Below are 19,755 nucleotides of genomic sequence, written 5' to 3'. Positions count from 1 at the left end.
CTGGGGCTGACTGGCCCCACTCCGAGGGCCTTGGGTGCTGTTCAGGCACAAGGATCTCTCCCTGTCTACGGAATCTAGACTCGGAGACCCTGCAGAGAGGACCTCCTGCCTCAAGCAGGCCTATGAATTTCTAACATGGATGGACATCCTCTACAGGAGGCACTTTGGTGAGCACATTCATTTGACTTTTACACCTCTGCATGGAGGAGGCTCCTTGCCTTTCAGGGACCGTCTTTTTTTTTTTTTTTTTTTTTTTAGCATTTATTTATTTATCTGGCGGCACCAGGTCTTAGTTGAGGCATGAGGGATTTTTCATTGCAACATGCAGTCTCTTAGTTGTGACTGATGGGATCTAGTTCCCCAACCAGGGATCAAACCTAGACCCCTTGCAATGAGAGCGTGGAGCCTTAGCCACTGGAGTACCAGGGAAGTCCCTTAGTGACCTTCATTTAACAGACAAAGTAGCCCAGCCTGTGAATCCCTAAGAGAATAACCCCTGTCTTGGTCTGCAGCTGCCAAGATCAGGGCCAGAGGGAGGCCTCCAGCAGGCTTGTGGACAGCCCCATCGTTTGAGCCCTGCCCTAAAGCCCCTGCCATGATGTCATCCCCCTGGCGGCGGTGACAGGCTGGGTCTGGGGCATGGTCTCTGGTGTGAACAAATGCCCTTTTCAGAAAAGGTCTGTTCCAAGGATGGATCGCATATGGGATCCAGCCTCACATCTCCACCTGTGAGTGTCACGTCCTCTTAGGCTGAACATGATCAAAGCTGGTAATAATAACAATATTAATCACAGCCACCGTTTACCGAGTATTTACTAGAAGGGATGGGACTTTAATGCACATGATCTTATTTAAACCTTGCAGCAAACCTACAAACCAGGCAGACGCTTGAGCTGCCAGACAGCTGGTCCACCTCTGGTGGTGCCAGCTATGGCATGAGAGGCTTGGGAGCTGCTGGCGGTTGTGTTCCCTCGACATGGAAGAAAAAAAAAGGTGACATGTTAAGGAAACAGAAGCAAGGAGCAGAGGGGACCCTGGTCCCAGCTCCTCTGAGGCCATGCTGCTTCTGGTTCTTCCAGAATTACCTGAGGCCCCAGCATCCTCCCAGGAATGCCCCTTTAGATTAACTAGTGGCTGAGGCTGAGGATAAACGAGAAACTACATTTAATGAGATGTTACATTTTACGAGATAATTCTTTGCACATTAGATGGAAAAGGGCAGGCCTCAGTTAAGTGGTAGCTGCTATTCTTTTTAATGGATAATTTTCTTTATTCAGAACAATACACAGTTGAAAATCAGTTGCTCTCACTTAAGAGAGTAAAGACCCAGCTCAAATACACACCCTAACAGGCAATCTGTCTGTGTGGTACAGAAGGGCAAATTCTATTTTCTATGTACTGTTTTGAGCAGGGTGGGCCTAGAAAACCCCTTGGACAAGACAGGCTTGCGCGACTAGGAGAGTGGAAAGCATTCCAGCAGGGGGTACAGTCTGGACAATGGTCCAAGGGCTGGGATGAAAAGACAGGTCCCACTGAAGTATAGATTGGGCAGCCTGAGATACAGCCTCACCTCCTCCTGTATCAGGGCTTGGGGGCCAGGGATGCTGGGCATACTCACTTGGTAGTGCCTGTCAGGACAGTGCTTTGTCTAGAGGCCCCTGGACAGCCTCCTCCATGGCACACTCTGTGCTGAGCTCCAGGATATAAGGATGAATGAGACACAGACCACACCTCTCTGTACCTACAACAGGCCAGGGCAAAGCACAGAGGGTGGTCAGAATACTTCAGAGGGGCAAACCCCAGACCTGGGGAATCAATAGAAGAGGGCTTCCTGGAGGAGGCGACATCTAAGCAGTGACCTAAGAAAGCACAGTAAATAATACAAGCTAATATTCATGAAGGGTGTAAAACATGTGAGACATTTTAGATGCTTTATCTCCTCTAACGTAATCTCTCTGCCACCCTGGGAGGAGGACCTGGTTATTGACGGTGAGGATGCTGAGGTTCTGTTAGGTGAAGTGAATCTCCTGGCCACACTTTCAAAGTGAAGATTGGATTTGCAGGTGGACCTGCCTGCCTTCTGGGCTTCCCATGTGGGGCTAATGGTAAAGAACTTGCCCGTCAGTACAAGAGGCATAAGAGATATGGGTTCAATCCCGGGGTCAGGAAGATCCCCGGGAGGAGAAAATGGCAACCCATCCAGTATTCTTGCTGGAGAATCCCATGAACAGAGGAGCCTGGCAGGCTACAGTCCATAGGGTTGCACAGAGTCAGACATGACTGAAGTGACTTAGCACACACTACCTGCCTGTCAGTGTGGGTTCTGAACCACAGAAATGAGAGTAACAGTGGGAGTTGGGGTGGGAAAGAGGCCACTCCCTGGTCAGAGATCCAGTTTTACTGCTGGACAGGAAGCTGCTAAGGCAGGCTGGGGTCAGGACACAGAGGGTCTTCTTGGCTGTGAGTGCAAGGGAGGGAGTTTGGACTTCATCGTAAATGTGGTTGGAGGATAGATGGCCAGACTTGGCTTTAGAGCTCTTCCGGGTCAGCATTACACCCACAGGTACAATCTTCAGCGCAGGGGATGCTTGTGCATAGGCTTGGGGGGTGGGGGTAGTCACTGCCTACCTAAAGGACAAGGTTTCCTTCAGGGACCCTCCTGTCTCTCACAGCCCGCCTTGGGGCTGGGTGCTGGAAAGAAGTAGCTGAGGGGCTGGTTTCCAGCTGCCTTGCTCAGACGTTCTTCCTCTTGAGTGAAGAGCGAGCTGGGGCTTCTCAGCCAATCACTAAGCCCACCCTAAATAAGCCATAATGACTCTTGATTGCTCCTTTGTCGGTGGCTGGCTCTCAGCCCCACTTCCATCTGAAGCTGTGGGGAGGGGGAGGGGGACCAGGCAGATGGATGTGTGTGCTGGTCTCCTATTTTAGGATAAATGCATGTGCTGGGGGGCTGAGCCCCCAGGTTCTCAGAAATCCAGGTGCCAAGCATAGAGGAGCGGGGGTGGGTATGGAAGTGAATAGAACCAGTTTCTTCAGTGGGCAGGACCTGACAATCTGCAAGGCATCTGGCTAGAGGGCAGGATCACATCCCTCTTAATGAGTAACTGAGGCTCTGAGAGGGGTTAGTGTCCAATCATAGATTGTATATAACGGGACCAAGTAGGGTTTCATTAATTAATTCAGTCGACCAACATTTATTCAGCACTATGTGTCAGGGGCTTCCCTGATAGCTCAGTTGTTAAAGAATCCGGCTGCAATGCAGGAGACCCGGGTTCGATTCCTGGTTTGGGAAGATCCCCTGGAGAAGGGAACGGCTACCTACTCCAGTATTCTGGCCTAGAGAATTCCATGGTCTGTACAGTCCATGGGGTCGCAAACAGTCGGACACGACTGAGCGCCTTTCACTCTGTGTCAGGCACTGTACGAGGTGTTAAATATAAACCTAGAGCTTCGCCCATTGTGACCACAAGAATAGCTCACTTTCTTTGGATAAGTTTTAAAAATTTTGTTATTGAAATATAGTTGATTTACGAGAATAGCTCGCTTTCATCGAGCACATACTATGCGCCAGGTGCTTCACTAGCTACTTTTCATGTGCGGTCTTGTTAATCCTTCCACCAACACTGCGAGGTAGGGCGAAACGGGTACTGGGAGGGGTGGAAAGTGTTTCTGTCTCCATCCTAAAGGGGCAGGTGGGGAGAACAGGGACTTTGGCGCTGAGAAGATGAGAGAGGTCCAAAGGGGATGAGGGGTGACCTCATGATGGAAGACTGTGTGGGTGACTCCAGGAGATCCGATCAAGAACTCACATCCTGTGGAGAGTAGAGAGCCTGGGTGAACCGATCGGAATACACACGTGTGCGCACACACACACACACACACACACACACACGGTCTTGTATTGAAGATCCTACTTGAACACAAAGCAAAAGCCTCTTGCTCATCTTCCTCTGGACTCTATACAGCTCTAAGCGCTGACCAGTTAAACAATGAATGTTCTACTCCTTGCTCCCAATCCTTCTAGGACAATCATTTTTATTTCCATTTAACAGATGAGTAAACTGAAACTAAGGGACCCTGAGTCATCTGCCTGGGTCACTCAGCCAGGAGTGGCAGAATGGACTCTGGAGCTGAGCTCCCCCTTGGGCTGTCTCTGGACCTGTTCGTCGTGGGTTCCCTGGGTACCTGGCAGGCAGTGGGCAGCAGCTCAGCTCAGCCCTTCACAGTAAAACAGCAAGCCCCTTCCCCCCTTCCCTCCCCCTCCCCACAGCCCAGCTCCGCTCAGAGCTATTAACCAGGTCACACTGGCTTGTCCCAGTCCAATAGTTCCCTTAATTGCCTTTTTATAGCAGTCGTACCACTGTTCATTACGCTGTCATATTTCCCCTCGAAGGCAGCAGTGGGGGAGCCGAGCCGAGGATGGGGACCCGTCCAGGTGACAAGGGTTGTGGTGGGGGGGGGCATCAATGTGTGAAGCTTATTTTCTACTTGGTCAGAATGAATTAAACACACGCTTCTCACACTTGGCTAATACACGAGCCACTTTTAAAGGGGAAAAAAAAATCACAGCCCCTGCCCAACAGTTGACAAATTATCTTTATTATGATTTTACTGAAATATGCACAAACATAAAGCTGAGTATAAATCCTTATCCTTTTAGCGTTATACAACTGGAAAAGCAAGCACAGTGTAGCCACGTGACACGAATAAAGCTACAAAATCAGAAATTTCAAAATGACACGATTAATTTCACGTGATGGATGATGCCTTGCTGAAATTAAATCGCCACTTGCACAGGGAATATGGTTCTGTATGCTGCAGCGTTTGGTCCTCCTCTATCCTTTTGTCATAAGGCCTATGGCAATTAAAGCATTATTTGGTCATCCTGGGGATCTAGAATCTGCTGGTAGATTGTTTAGATGTAAAATAACACAACATAAAATCCATCAATTCTGGATGAGAGTCCATACATCCCAGGTTAAGAAGCAATATCCCAGGAGCCCTTATCAGCCGTGCTAGGCTAAGCCATCCTGTGGAGGAAGAAACACGTGCTCTTGGGACTGGAAAGCCCAGGACGCAGGGCCTAGCCCTCAAAGGCCACCCAGGCTTTTGTGAAATGTGCAAGTTCTTCTGAGTACCTGTTCTATGCCTGCATTGTGCCTCCCCCGACTCCCTGTCCCAGAGAAGATGCCTGGGTGGTTGGGAGGAAGATGAATGTGGCCAGAAAAGACATATACACCTGTCAGTGCAGGGAACAGGCCCAAGAGCAGACGTGGAGATCTGCTTGGCCAGTGGGAGCCACATCTGGACTTCAATCCCTCCCCAGAGTCCAAGGCCTGAGCCATTCCTGGTGGACTCACCTAGAGAGTAGACATTATAAGATCAGCTCTGGTTCTGGATTTGAATTCTGGATCCACTCCCTAGCTGTGAGATATTGGGCAAGTTACTTAACTTCTCTGTATGCCAGCATCCTCCTCTGTAACGAAACCAACCCAAGCTCATAGAGATGCTATAAGGCAAGAGTGAGAAACACAGACAAAACAACTCATCCTAAACCTGGCATGGAATAAGCATTGGCTAACTATTAATGTTGATGTCTCACCTGACTCCAGCTCTCAGCAGAACCGGAAGAGAAAGAAACTCCTAGAGTGAGCCCTTAGGCTGGAGGTCATAGAGCCATCATGAGTGGGCTACAGAGGATTTGAAACTCCATGCCACATTTTGTGTGTGTCTCTAGAGAGAAGATCTTCAGCCTCATCAGATGTTCAAGGAGGCTGTGACCTAGAAAAATCTTAGGCCCCTGAACTAGTGCTAGCCGGGAGCTGGCAGGTCACTCAGCGTCTTAGCTTGAGCAACATAACAAAATACAAGAGACTGGGTGCCTTACACAACAACCATTTATTTTCTCACCATCTGAAGGCTGGAAGTCTCAGATTAAGATGTGGCAGGGTTGGGACTTCCCTGGTGGTGCAGTGGTTAAGAATCTGCCTTCCAATGCAGAGGACATGGGTTTGATCCCTGGTCAGGGAATTAAGATCCCACATGTCTCATGGCAACTAAGCCTGTGTGCTGCAACTACTGAGCCCATGCACTCTGGAGCCCTCAAGCTGCAACTAGAGAAGCTGGAGTGCTGCAACAAAGACCCGATGCAGCCAAATAAATAAATATTAAAAAAAAAAAAGATCTGGCAGGGTTGATTTCTGGTGAAGACTCTCTTCCTGGTCTATAGCTGGCCACCTTCTCACAGTACTCATATGGCAGAAAGAGCAACTAAGTTCTGGTACCGCTTCTTATAAGGTCACCAATCCTATTTTATCAGGGCCCCACCCTTATGACCTCATCTAACCTTACTTACTTCCATAGAGCATCTAGCTCCAAATAGTCACTTTGGGGGTTAGGGTTTCAACATAATGAATTATGAGAGGACACAGTTTGGTTCATATCACTCAGGGAAATGGGTTTTCTGGGTGAGGGAAGGTTTTGACCAGTATTGATCCTTCTAAGCAAGGCTCATCCCCAATTCCCCTGGCTCCCCAAGTCTAACATCTCCCACTCCCACCATCCTTCCAGCCTTCCCCCTTTCCCTGCCTGTGCCCAACCAGTACCATCTCCCCATGTCCAATCCTGCGGTTCCTACCTGAAACCTCTGAAGATGACAGCCGCTGAACCTAAGGATTTGGGGCATTTAAGGAGACAATCCCCAGAGTGCTTTCAACAATGCCTGGCAGGCAAAGAGCACTCACTAAAGGTTAGCTCTGCACCAACAGGTCTGAAGGTCCAGGTCAGACCCACAGCACCTTTGCACTCCTGGCGTCCAGGGGCCTAGCAGCAAGGCTCACTGGAGTCACAGCCTCCACCTCAGCCATCTCTCCCAGTTATAACTGGTGACTCAAGTATGCCCAAGGTTGCTGAGAGGTCTTGCAAAGAGTCCTTGAATATAGGTGTGTACCCCAAACCCTCTCTGTACAAAAATCATTCTCATATGTGTCTACGTATGACTGACCTTCAACTATGTAGAGGGTGATGTAAGCATAAAAGAGGAATCCATTTAGCAGAGCTACAGAACTCAGACTTCAGAGCTGGATGTGTTTTTTTAACCAATTATCCTAAAAGTTCAGGGTGGGGGAATGGTTTTGGGATGTGGATGGAATCCAATCCATATGTTTATTGAGCGTCTGCTATGCACTGGGGACCCAGTGGGGAATGAGGTCACCATTCTTCCTGCTTCCCAATGTGATAGAAAACTGTGTTCTCATAACGGCAGGAACTCTTGGTCTAACCCACCAAGTCCGATCCAGGGCTCCTTCTTCAGTTACAGGCAGCTTCTTCTGGTTTCAAGGCCAGGCCAGCCTGGGTCCCCAATGTCCCCTGCTCCCTGGTCTCTTCTCAGAGCCATCCACACAAAGGCACAAACCTGGAAGGCCAGAGGTCATGGAATCCAGCCTCTCTTGCCCTGAGGCTAGACTCCACTTGCTCTGGAAGAGGACATCCAGCCTCTGCCTGCATGCCTCCAGAGATGAGATGCTTTCTATTTCCGCAAGGAAAAATGCCAGCATTTAAAAAATCATTTAATATATTTTAATATGTTTTACCCTGAGCCAGCAGAGATAGCATCTTCACCATCTACAGTGCCCCCGATTTGTCTCACCGAAGGGAGAAGAATTGGGGTCTTTGTTCTGGGTATGGATTGCCCACTTGGAGCCCTCAGCCTTGAGGTCCCCTCTCAGCCCTGGTGCCCATGGACACAGCATCAGGAAACTGGATTCTGGTTTGAGGCAAGACTGGCATGACTTTCTCAAGCCAATGCCCCAGCTTGACGGGGGGAAGGGGAGAGGGTGATTTATAGAGTCAGTGGCTGCCCCTTTGGCAGGAAAAGGCTCACAACTGTCTATGCTCTGAAAAAGGAAAAGGAGGGGGTCTCTCTGTAATCATTCAGCCCCGAAATGATGCTCATGATGTTGGCTTTCCAGGCCATTAATTCAAGGGCTCCATGCCCCACCCCCATGGTGCTGCCTGCTCTGGGAGATAAGCTTGGTTCTATTTAACCCCATTTATTCCCCACAAAGTGTCCTCCATCTGTGCTAGCCAGGTGTTTAACACTTTGGGTACCAAAATCATCAAAAATATAAAAAAAAAAAACTCATGATGGGAGAGGGACCCCCGCCGTGGGCTCCAGGTGGTGGGACTGATTCAGAATACAGTTCATAGAACTTGGCAGGGGTCCTGGGAGTCCCTCACTGCTCCCTCTCGGGCAGCCTAAGTCCCCCCAGAGGGTGGGACCTTATGTGGCCCTGGGAGGGGAGCCCCCACCCCACTCCCAGGACAGACAACAGGGACTGTTCCTGCTCCCTCACCCTCCCTCCCCACCCCATTGTCTTAGTCACAGAACTAGGTTCTGACATTGGCCAAGAGGAAGCCTGTGGCATCTCTGTCTCTTTTGTGCCCCACTGGCTGCTGCCACTGCCTGGCGTGTCCTGCTCTGTCCCCCTGCTGCCTCTTCTAGCATTTTCCTTTTTATGTCTCCTCTGCCCCGTTCCTCTCTTTGTTCTCTCCTCTTTTCCCCTTCAGTGGTCACATGGGGGTATTCTTGCTTCTGTGGGTGCCTGACAATTCATTGGTCGCTGTGAATCTGTGTGTGTGTGTGTTCCTGTGTCTGGGTGTCTATCAGTGTGTGGATGTGCTGGCCGGTGTCTGACCTGTGTGTGTTGCTCTGTCAATCTGTGTGAATCTACTGATGTACTTGAGTCTGTGTGTTGGCCCTCATTTCTTAGTGCATCTGTCAACTGGCTTGTCACACTCTGTGTGTGAGCAGATGTGTGTATGTGTGTGCTGTTTCAACCCAGGGGGCCAAGCGGCGGCAAATTCCTCTCTTGAAGGTGGCCCTAGAGGAGCTAGTGGAAGAATCTGGAGGCCGACAGCTTCACTAGAGCACAGGCTGGCTCATAACGAGCTAGGTAGGTCGTCCTGGTGGTCACCTGAGGCTGCCTGCCAGGCCCCCTGCACTTTGCCCTCCTCCTGTCCTTCATCTCTTTCCCTGAAGGTCAGCCCAGGACCGGAAGGGGTGAGGACAGGGAGGCGAGGCAAAGCCAGAAGGAGTGCATTCAGCTCACTTCGACTCAGCCCCAATCGCAAGGCTTTTTCTTGTTGTACACTCACTTTCCTCCCAAACAATGAAAAATGGCCACCAGGTTATAGTAATAACAACAACAATAATAAAATAATCGCTACCACATATTGTGCCCTTAGCACATGCTGATAATTTTACATACACAATCTCGTTGAATCCCCCTCAAGAACTTTAGGAGTCTGTTGCTATTTTCAGATTTTAGTGATGAGCAAATGGAAGCTAGGAGATGTTAAGTGAGTTATCCGATGTCACACGGCTAGCACATGATGGAGCAGGATTCTGCCATAAGGGATGGGCTGTTCAGGAGCTTACCACACCAGCCTTCAGCCCGCATTTACTGCCAACAGCAGGAGAGGAGGGAAACAGAGGCATTCCTCCCCCAATGGCTGGCATTTGATTGCAGCCGGAAGGATTGGAGTCTAATTTTGAATTGTGTCTCTCTGGACAGTGGGGTGGCCAAACACCAAACAAACAGGGAGAGGGCGTGGAAGGACAAGATGAGATTGTGGAGGGGAAGCACAGTGGAGCATCAGAGCTCCTATATCTTAGCCCAGCTCTACCCTAGACTCTGTGTGACCTTGATCGGGACACCTTCCTGTTGAGCCTGGGTTGGCTTGTCTGTACAATGAGAATGAAAGTGAGGCTTTGTTTGGGATGTTTCAGGGGTGGTTTAAAACACTACAGAGAGAGTGATTGGCCTGAGTTCTCACTGAGGTTCTCCCCACCCAGACCCAAGAACTAGCGTTAGGAGTAGTGACAGGGCCATGCCTGTATCAACTTCATCTGGAAGAGAATCTCACACACACACAGTAGGGCTTCAAGAAGGTTAGCTGAATGAATGAATAAATGAGTTTGAATGAATGAGTCCCACTTCTCACTACTAAGAGAACTTCACCTTGGGTCCTACAACAGTGAACATCACCAGACAAAAGGAAAGAGAGAATAAGCACTCTGGACCCTCATAAAATCCACACACGAATTGGCAATGCCCAACTAATGCATGAGACATGCAACAGAGGATGAGATGGTTGGATGGCATCACTGACTCAATGGACATGAGTTTGAGCAAGCTCTGGGAGTCAGTGATGGACAGGGAAGTCTGGTGTACTTCAATCCATGGGGTTGCAAGGAGCTGGACACTACTGAGCAACTGAACAGAACTGAACTGATGCATAGATGTTATTGATTCACTTGTCAAAGAAGGCATTAATGACCATCTTCAGGTCTGAGCATGTATGGGGTGGAAGACTGTACTAGGGGACTCAAGTCCCTCCCTGGATCATCTGTGCAACTAAAGAATTTCACCAAGAACAGAAAAGGGAGTGATGAGGATTAGGTGATATAGATTTTTGTCTCTAAGAATCTGTAGGTAAAAGATTCTCTCTCTCTCCAGCATCTGGGGTTGGAAGTGGGGAGGGTCTCTGCATAGTGTGAATTCCTGGGATAGGAGATCAGAATGTTTTGTGTGTGTGTGTGTTTTTTTTTTCTTTAAAGCCTCCTTGGAGGAGTGAATCTCTGTTTAGGGGGAAGGACCTCTGTCCTGTCTTTGTTCTGAGTCCCATCATTGTTTGGAGGATCTGGGTTTGGGAGAGGGCTCTGTGGAAAGGTTTTCTTGTCACAGTGGCTGGAAGGATGCTTCAGCTTAGGACAGACAGACAATTTCTGTCTTGGTTTCTGCCAGGCAGGATCTTGGGGAAGGGGGTATTTAAGAGGGTCCCTAGAAAGGATTACAACATCTCTTATCAATGTGGTGGAGGTTCCCTATCTGGAGAGGAGAGTCTCAGAGGCTGTGAGGCGCTGGGGGTGGGGGCGAGGAGAGGGAGGCGGGTAGAGGGAAGCCTGTCTTGCCCTGGCAGCTCCAACTGGTCAAAGCCCTCAGGCCGCCCTACTTGTGCGCTGACGTGAGCTAATCTAGAAATACAGCAGGAGAGACGGAGACGGGGGTTCTCAGAGAGCCTTGGTTTTGGGAAGGGGTTCACTAGGAGCCCCTTTCTTTTCGTTTCCTTCGAATTCTCCCCATCCTACTCCCAGTCACAGCCACTAGTTCTCCTCCACCTCGGCTGCCAGGGCCAGGTCGCTGACGCTGCTGTTTACCGCTTGAGTCCTGGGGCAGGAGCCCAGCTGGGAACACATGGAGCCGCGGACCCGCACGGAGACACGACTACAAAAGGACTCCTACAGGCAAAAACGCAAGCAACTCATTCGGGAATGCATCTACACATACAATCCAGCACACAAGCTCTGTGCACACAGGGTCTTAGATGAGGCGCAGGACTACACATTCACAGAATAAACATGGTTACCAAATCTCACCCTCGGAGTCCACTCAGATCCGGCCCGGAGCAATAGCTGATACCGTGTCGGTCTTTGTCTCTGGGTCTCCTACTCTCGAGAGCACACACATGCCACCCACTCAACAGAAACAGTCTAGGTTTGCACCGCCCGCGGCGGCCGCAGGGCCAGCAGGGTCGGAGCGCACCGCGCGCCTCTGCGCCTGGGCCCTCTGCGAGTCCTTCTTTCCTCTGTGCCAGGCACTGGCTGCGCTTTTCCGCGGCGCCAGCACTCGCAGACCCGCCTCGAAGCTGTCGACAGGTGCCTTCCGTTCTGCCTCCTTCCAGACTCCCAAACGAAAAGAGTAGCAAACAGTCAACCTTTCGCCTTCATTCTGCACGTTTGGAGAACGGCTGGTGGCGAGCAACCCGCAGAATCAGTTCCATCTCGGCATCCTTGGACGGGAGGAGACAGCCCCAGGGACCGAGGCCGGGGCTGAGCCTTCTTGAGAGTGGTCCCCCCACTTCTGCCGCACCCTTCTGCCTTCAAGGGGGAGCTTGCAACCAGGTCCAAGTGCCAGTGATGGGTGCCAGGGAGACAGAGCAATGCCCTGACGGCCCGCGCTGCCGGAGACAGGTAACTGTCCTGCTGCCTTCCCAGGGATCTGGACCAGTCCTTGGCGAGAGGATCTGGAGCTGAAAGGCTCCCGGACTCTGGAGGGGGTAGCCAGGGACAGGGGACCGAGAGAATCTGCCCGCTCGGGCCCCCTCCCTCCCTGCGGCTGCGAGATGGGAAGGGCCAGGATCGGAGTTTAGCACCTCCCCCAGAAATGCAGCACTCGGGCCCCCACCCCGCCCCCCGCCCCCCTCCTTCGCGCGCTCCCTCCCGCTCCCTTCCGTGGGCGCCCTTCTCCGGTCCCCATCTCTGTCCTCCGGAGTCCCTTGGTGCCCCCTTTCTCTTCTCCTTGCCCTCTCCTCACGCCTCCTGCCTCCCGGAGTTTCTCCCTCCCCAGCCCCCCTACCCGCATCCCCGCCTGATTCCGAGGGGCGGGAGCGCTTTGGGCTGCGCGCGGGTGGGGGCGCCGCGCCAGCTTCGCGTAGCCGCTCTGACGCCGCCGTCGCCGCCGCCGCCCTCCGCAGCCCAGCCCGCGCCCCGCGGCAGCTCCGCAGTGCATTCGCCGCCGCCGCTCCGCCAGCCCCGCTGCCTGCCGCCGGGTCGGCCTCGAGCGAGCCTCAGACGCCAGCGGAGGAGGTCATGAGCCAGAGCGCCCCGGGGCGCCGCGGGGAGAGCGAGCGAAGATAGCGCCCTCGCACCCCCCTGGCTCTCGCCGCCTGGCCGCGCGTCCCCCTGGTCCCCGGTCCCTGGTGTCCTCTCCTCGGGCCCCACCGCCGCCATGGCCACCCTGCTCCGCAGCAAGCTGTCCAATGTGGCCACATCCGTGTCCAACAAGTCCCAGGCCAAGGTGAGCGGCATGTTCGCCAGGATGGGTTTTCAGGCGGCCACCGACGAGGAGGCGGTGGGCTTCGCGCACTGCGACGACCTCGACTTTGAGCACCGTCAGGGCTTGCAGATGGACATCCTGAAAAGCGAGGGCGAGCCCTGCGGGGACGAGGGCGCCGAACCACCCGTCGAGGGAGATATCCATTACCAGCGCGGCGGTGGCGCGCCCCTGCCGCCCTCGGGCTCCAAGGACCAGTCCCTAGGAGCTGGTGGCGAGTTCGGAGGCCACGACAAACCTAAGATCACGGCATGGGAGGCAGGCTGGAACGTGACCAACGCTATCCAGGTGAGCGCGGGATTCCCAGCTCTGCCTGTCCCCTCCCCCGACTCCCCCACCCCCAGTTCTGCGCACCAGGCTCTGCCGGAAGCAGAGTCCCTTGGAGATCTCAGCCTCAAGACCCCCTCCTGTACCCGGAATCTCGCCTTTCCCCATCCCTTTCAGCCCTGCGCAGGGATCTACGCCCCCAGGCGGTGTGTCCTCCCACTGGTCCGGCCCCTCTCCCGCGTCCTCGGCCGCGGGATGGCTAAGCTGAGGTTCGGTCAGAGATGCTTGCCGGGAGACCCTGCAAAAGCGAGGGAAACAGGAGGAGGGGGAGTGGGGAGGGGTGAGGGAGAAAGAAAATCAGGATAGGAAGGAACAGTGTCGCCTGGGACTCCGGAATGGATTCACAGCTGCATTTTCGGTAGAAAGGAAGAGGGGGGAATCGCTGAGCGGGAAGTCTCCTGCCACGACACACGCGCACAGACAGCGCGCATGTACATAGACAGACACACATACCCACAGCCCCCCTCCCCAACGAAGAAACGCAGGTCACAGGTTCACACGACATCCATCTATACATAGACCACAAGATTATCCTCAAATGCACCTTCGTATGCACCCCTACACCTCCCGCACACCGAAACACATACCTCTACCTACCAGGGGCACACACACAAACCTATTTAAACATAACACACACACGCACAGATTCATGCATACAGGATCCACCCGCTGTCTCAGGTGCAGTCCTGTCGGGGACAAACAGGTATTCACAAACATGCACACACACACAAACACATACGTGTGACCACACAAGCACAGCATGGTCTTTGGTGCCCCAGCGCTACCTGCCCACAGACTCACCCCTCTCTGCCGAAATCCCTGTTTCCTGGCGACCACAAAAAGGCGACCAGCTCCTCCGCGTGTGACCCTGGCAGAGCCGCCTCCAGATGCTCTGAACCTCCTCTGGTAGTTACCCTGCCACCCCTACGGTCAACCCTCAGTCCCCACCAGGCGGCGCCGGTCTCCACCCGGAGCGGGTTTGCAATCTGCACAACGACCCCGGGCGCCGACGAAGGCGGGCCGGCCGCAGCTCGCGGGGCACAGGAGGCCTCGGCCCCGGGCGTCCCCGGGCCCTGTGGCTTTGCAGTCCAAGCCCTATCCTCGGCGTCCCCGGAGCTCACGGTTGCTGGGGCGCAGAACGTGGGTTTCCCAGGAGCTGGAGGCCCAGATGGGGTTACTTAGGGACCCGGGCTCCGCGGGACTCTTAGGGGCCCCGCTCAAAAAGTGACCCAACCCAAGACGCCTCCCACTCCAGGGCCGGGCAGGACGGCCAAGCGCAATCAGGGACCGGGGACCGCACCAGCTTCGGCCGCTGCTCGCGCCTCCACCTGGGGCATCTTTAAAGGGCTCGTTCGGTTGGCCTGGTGGGAGGCCAGGGTGGGAAGCTGGAGGCCTGCAAGCCTCGGGAGCCCTGGATTTCGTTAGCTTTGCTTCCCCATGTGGATTCTAAACCTTCCTTCCATAGCTCTGCCCGCCCCATCCCGCAGCTTCTGGTTCTCGACTCCCGCTTGATTCCGCCTTCGACCCAGCGCTCGCGCTATCCCCGCAGGCCCCTCATCCTGCCTGCCTCCACCCCTCAGTCCCCTTCCTTAGGGATCCGTCTCTGCGCCCCAGTTCCGGCCTGGCCCTAAGACACCCTACCCTGCCTCCCTGCCCCCGCGCCCCCTGGCCTAACCCCACCCGAAACCCTTCGCAGGCAACCTCCCTTTCCCTCCCTTCCCGCCCCGCTGAAGCTGGCTTCACGCTCAGCCCCTCTCCTTCCCTCCCCCGACTCCTTTCCCTCCCGCTGCCGCTTTTACATTTTCCTTCTTCGGTTTGGCCCTTCGGCCCCTGCGTTTCCCTCCTTAGCTTCTGTGCACCCCATTCCAGCCCCATCTTAGATTCCGTGCCCCCTTTTCCGAGTGGCCCAGGCCCCGCTCTCTACCTTTCTCCTTGCCCTTTTCCGGCCACGCCCCCTCCAGCCCCTACTCGCCTTCTAGTGAACCACCCGCAGGTATCTCCTCCTACCCTTCCGTCTTTGTAGCCTGACGCCCCCCCCCCCCCCCCGCCCCCCGCCCCAACTCAGCCCTCTCTCCAGTTCCCAGCCCCTAAGCATACCTCTTCTCGGTTCCGTCCCTCGCCATCTCTGACTCAACGTCCACGTTCCCCCTTCCGGCTGCTCTACACCCTCATTCCAGCCTACCCTTAACCTCTTCTCTCAGAGGCTTAGGCCCCGTTCTCACTTCCTTAGCGCTCCCTTCCGGCGACACCCTTAACCCACTCCCCTAGACCCTCCTCCGCCGAGACCTGCCTCCTCTGAGCGCCCGGGTTTGGTTGCTTCTTCGCTCCGCAGGGTATGTTCGTGCTGGGCCTGCCCTACGCCATCCTGCACGGCGGCTACCTGGGATTGTTCCTTATCATCTTCGCCGCCGTGGTGTGCTGCTACACGGGCAAGATCCTCATCGCCTGCCTGTACGAGGAGAACGAGGATGGCGAGGTGGTGCGCGTGCGGGACTCGTACGTGGCCATTGCCAACGCCTGCTGCGCCCCGCGCTTCCCAACGCTGGGCGGCCGCGTGGTGAACGTGGCGCAGATCATCGAGCTGGTGATGACTTGCATCCTGTACGTGGTGGTGAGCGGCAACCTCATGTACAACAGCTTCCCGGGGCTGCCCGTGTCGCAGAAGTCCTGGTCCATCATCGCCACGGCGGTACTGCTGCCTTGCGCCTTCCTTAAGAACCTCAAGGCCGTGTCCAAGTTCAGCCTGCTGTGCACATTGGCCCACTTCGTCATCAACATTCTGGTCATTGCCTACTGCCTGTCGCGGGCGCGCGATTGGGCCTGGGAGAAGGTCAAGTTTTATATCGACGTCAAGAAGTTTCCCATCTCCATCGGCATCATCGTGTTCAGCTACACGTCGCAGATTTTCCTGCCTTCGCTGGAGGGCAACATGCAGCAGCCGAGCGAGTTCCACTGCATGATGAACTGGACGCACATCGCCGCCTGCGTGCTCAAAGGCCTCTTCGCGCTCGTCGCCTACCTCACCTGGGCCGATGAGACCAAGGAGGTCATCACGGATAACCTGCCCGGGTCCATCCGCGCCGTGGTCAACATCTTCCTGGTGGCCAAGGCGCTGCTGTCCTACCCCTTGCCCTTCTTCGCTGCTGTCGAGGTGCTGGAGAAGTCGCTTTTCCAGGAAGGCAGCCGCGCCTTCTTCCCCGCCTGCTACGGCGGCGATGGGCGCCTCAAGTCGTGGGGGCTGACGCTGCGCTGCGCCCTGGTGGTCTTCACGCTGCTCATGGCCATCTACGTTCCACACTTCGCGCTGCTCATGGGCCTCACCGGCAGCCTCACGGGCGCCGGCCTCTGCTTCCTGCTGCCCAGCCTCTTCCACCTGCGCCTGCTCTGGCGCAAGCTGCTGTGGCACCAGGTCTTCTTCGACGTCGCCATCTTCGTCATCGGCGGCATCTGCAGCGTGTCCGGCTTCGTGCACTCTCTGGAGGGCCTCATTGAGGCCTACCGAACCAACGCGGAGGACTAGGGCGCGCGGGGGCGAGCCGCGGCCGCGCTCCCGCGCTCTCCTCGCTCCCCACCCACCCCACCCCCACCAACCCCGTGCGCCCGGCTGCCGCCGCGCTTGGGAAGCCAAGCCGTCAACATCTCTGGTTCCTAGTTTCTGATTCTGCTGGTTGGGGGTGGGAGGGGCTAGGGATCCACCATCCATCGCGTCTGCGTTTCTGTTGTCCTTTCTTTTCCACAAAACACCCTGGTTTCGGGGGAGGCGGGGGGCGCATCTGCGGGCAAGGTTTTCTGTCCTTCCAGTAGGGGCCCCGACACTTTGGTCCCTGTCACCGAGGGAAGGGGTGGGAAGGGAGGGAGAGGGGGGCGCAGCTCGCTGACGCGGAAACTTGACCTTGGGGGGGACATTTCACAGCCATCAGTGCTCGGAATCTGCAGCGTCCGGCCATTTCCAGCAAGAGCGCTTCCCATTCCGGAGACATTTCAACCCCGCAGCGGGAAAGGCTGGCCGGGAAATCCGTTTCGGGTGGGCGAATTTCCTTCAGCCAAGCGGCGAGGCGAGGAGCCGCGGCGGGGCTGGCTTGCCTGCGGTTTTCAGGAATCCAAACTCATTCTGCGCAATTTACCAGGTTGTGGAACTGTTCTACTGTGCGTGTGGTGTGCTCGTGGTGAATAAGGTGAAATGTATATCAGAAAAAAAAAATCTATCTCTAATTTAGAGTGCGGTGCATAATTATATCCGCAAATAAAGAAGAAACAAAGGCGCTCGCGGCCCTGGCTCAGTTCTGCATTTTCGAACGCGCGGGAATCCGGGCTCTGGCCCTCCCGGGTGAAGCAACTGGGGGCAAAGAGGCAGCTATAGGGAACGAGTACCGGGAGAGGAGGGGGCGGCTCTCCAGGTGCTTGGGGGACTCAGGCCGAGGAGCAGGCGGTGCGCCCACGGTTTCCGTGTGACCTTGGTCCCCAGCCGCCAGGACTAGGCTTTTTTTTTTTTTTTTTTTTTTTAACCCAAATCTCTTCCCGGAAGTTGGATCCATCTGAGAATTTGGTGGATGCTCTCAACTTCCGATCCTTTTTTAAAAAGTTTTTTTCTGGGCACAGAAGCACTTCCCTGGTGGCTCTTTGGTAGAGAATTCACCTGCCAATGCAGGAGAGGCAGGCTGGATGTCTGGGTGGGGAAGATCCCCTGGAGAAGGAAATGGCAACCCACTCCAGTATTCTTGCCTGGGAAATCCCATGGACAGAGGAGCCTGGCGGGCTACAGTCCATGGGGTCACAAAGAGTCAGACACCACCTAGCAGTTAACAACAAAAGCCCTACAGGGTTTTCAACAAATATGTATAGACAGCTCACCACAGATGAGGACTGTGCTGGCTTCCTGGAGAAACAAACCCAGCTCTGCCCTCCTGGAGCTTACAGTCTAGAAGAGGAGAGAAGGGCAATAGACAAGGACTCTGAAATCCACAGTAGGACTTACAGGCTGTAAAGGAAATCAGCAGGGCTCTTGTGTATTTCCCAGGGTGGGAACCAACCTGGCCTCTCACGCATCTCTCACCCTGGAGAATCCCCCCTCAGTCCCCTCTGTGTGGAGTTTATATAGCCACAGTGAAGAGATGCGACTGTTTAGATTCACCAAGCACAGCGCTTTATGTTCCAGCCTCCCCTTTTTTTGAGCAGCCTGAGAATGTGTTTACTTAAAATACCCAGAGGATCCGGTTAGATCCTACTCCAGACGCAGCCCTCGCGTCCATGGCGTCAGTCTTGGGAAAGATGGGAATGGGTCGTGGTTAGACTCTACAGATGAGTTCTTCGTGCTGAGGACTGCTGGGCCGTTCTCACTGAGAGAGAAGCCATGCTGGAGGTTTTTGGTCTCTCCCATCAAGGCAGAGGCCTCGTTTAGAACGATTTCTCCAGGAGCAAAGGGCGCACGGGGAAAATGCACGGTGACCATTTCTCCCTGCCCGCTGTGACAGGCGTGGGTGAGTGTGTGCCGCTGAGCAAGCGAGAGCAGTCTACGCGATATCCCGGGGGGAGGGGGGCGGGGGGCGCGTGAAGAGCCTTGATGAATGCATGTGTTTACCTCGGTGTGCAGACCATCCATGAGCGCGTGCCTGCGACAGAGGTAACTGCGCACTGCCCTGGTTCCGCAGCCACTCAAAGGGAGTGGGAGCGCAAGGGGATAAAATTAGGTTCCCTTGGCCGCCCGAGGCTCTGAGGATTTAAACGGGCCATTTGAAATGCCTGCTATCATCCGCCCGATGCCCCCTTGTCACTCTTGTCGCGAGCTGGAATCCGGAGCTGGCCAGAGGATTCTCAGTTTCCCGTCCTTCTACACCTTCTGACGTCTCCCAGGCCGGGGAAGCTTGCCCCGCCTACGCTGCTCCTCGGCAGGTCCACGCACCCTTGGGTGCTCTCTGAATCGGAGCTCGGTCCATAGCCTTCAGAAAAAGCCCGGATTCCTGCAGTGTAAGGGAAGGTGGGAGCGTCACGCTGCACCAGCTCCGTCCTTCCCGTCTTTGAAAGGACAAATGAGACACTAAGCACGCTCTGGACAGGGGGTGCCACCTCCGCGGACCCGCCTGGATCCTCTGCACTGCATCCTAGCTCCGGGCTTTGTGCTCAGTTCCCCGGAGCCCGGGTCACCCCTCTAAATCGTCCCCCGCCGCCCCACCCCCCTCCACCCGCCTGGGCCCTGAAGGACCGAGGCCGAGAGCCAAGCTCCTAGGCGCCCCAAGGGAAACCCTGCCCCGTCGTGGGCAAAACACTCATCCCCAGGCCTGCATTCAGGCCTACGGGAGAAATGAAAGATGAGACCCATCTCTGCCTCCCCCAACCCACAACAGTACAGTGCATGTGTGGAAGCGGAAGAGAGCTGAGTTCTTTGCAGGGGTCCGCTGTGAGCTCGCAATCCGAATTCGAAGGAGGCAGAAAGGGCCGGCAAGGTTCATTCGGGAGTCGAACTGAGGAGCGAGGGAATCCCCCCCAGGACCCGTCCCCTCCATCCTCTCCCCCCCATCAGTTCCTGTCTGTTCTT

General features: G+C 54.8%; 1 protein-coding gene across 1 annotated transcript; it reads left to right on the top strand.

Annotated features, from left to right (window-relative positions):
- Window positions 1-12,535: 12,535 nt before the first annotated feature.
- On the top strand, window positions 12,536-17,486 carry SLC32A1 (solute carrier family 32 member 1). The gene is made up of 2 exons (XM_025263478.3): window positions 12,536-13,184; window positions 15,556-17,486. The coding sequence occupies exons 1-2, from the start codon at window positions 12,792-12,794 to the stop codon at window positions 16,741-16,743; spliced, it is 1,581 nt and encodes a 526-aa protein (XP_025119263.1). The 5' UTR covers window positions 12,536-12,791; the 3' UTR covers window positions 16,744-17,486.
- Window positions 17,487-19,755: the final 2,269 nt, after the last annotated feature.

Source organism: Bubalus bubalis, chromosome 14 (assembly GCF_019923935.1).
Source record: "Bubalus bubalis isolate 160015118507 breed Murrah chromosome 14, NDDB_SH_1, whole genome shotgun sequence".
NCBI classification, from domain to species: domain Eukaryota; kingdom Metazoa; phylum Chordata; class Mammalia; order Artiodactyla; family Bovidae; genus Bubalus; species Bubalus bubalis.
The sequence above is the reverse complement of the archived record's forward strand: the minus strand, read 5'-3'. Positions and strand labels throughout refer to the sequence as shown.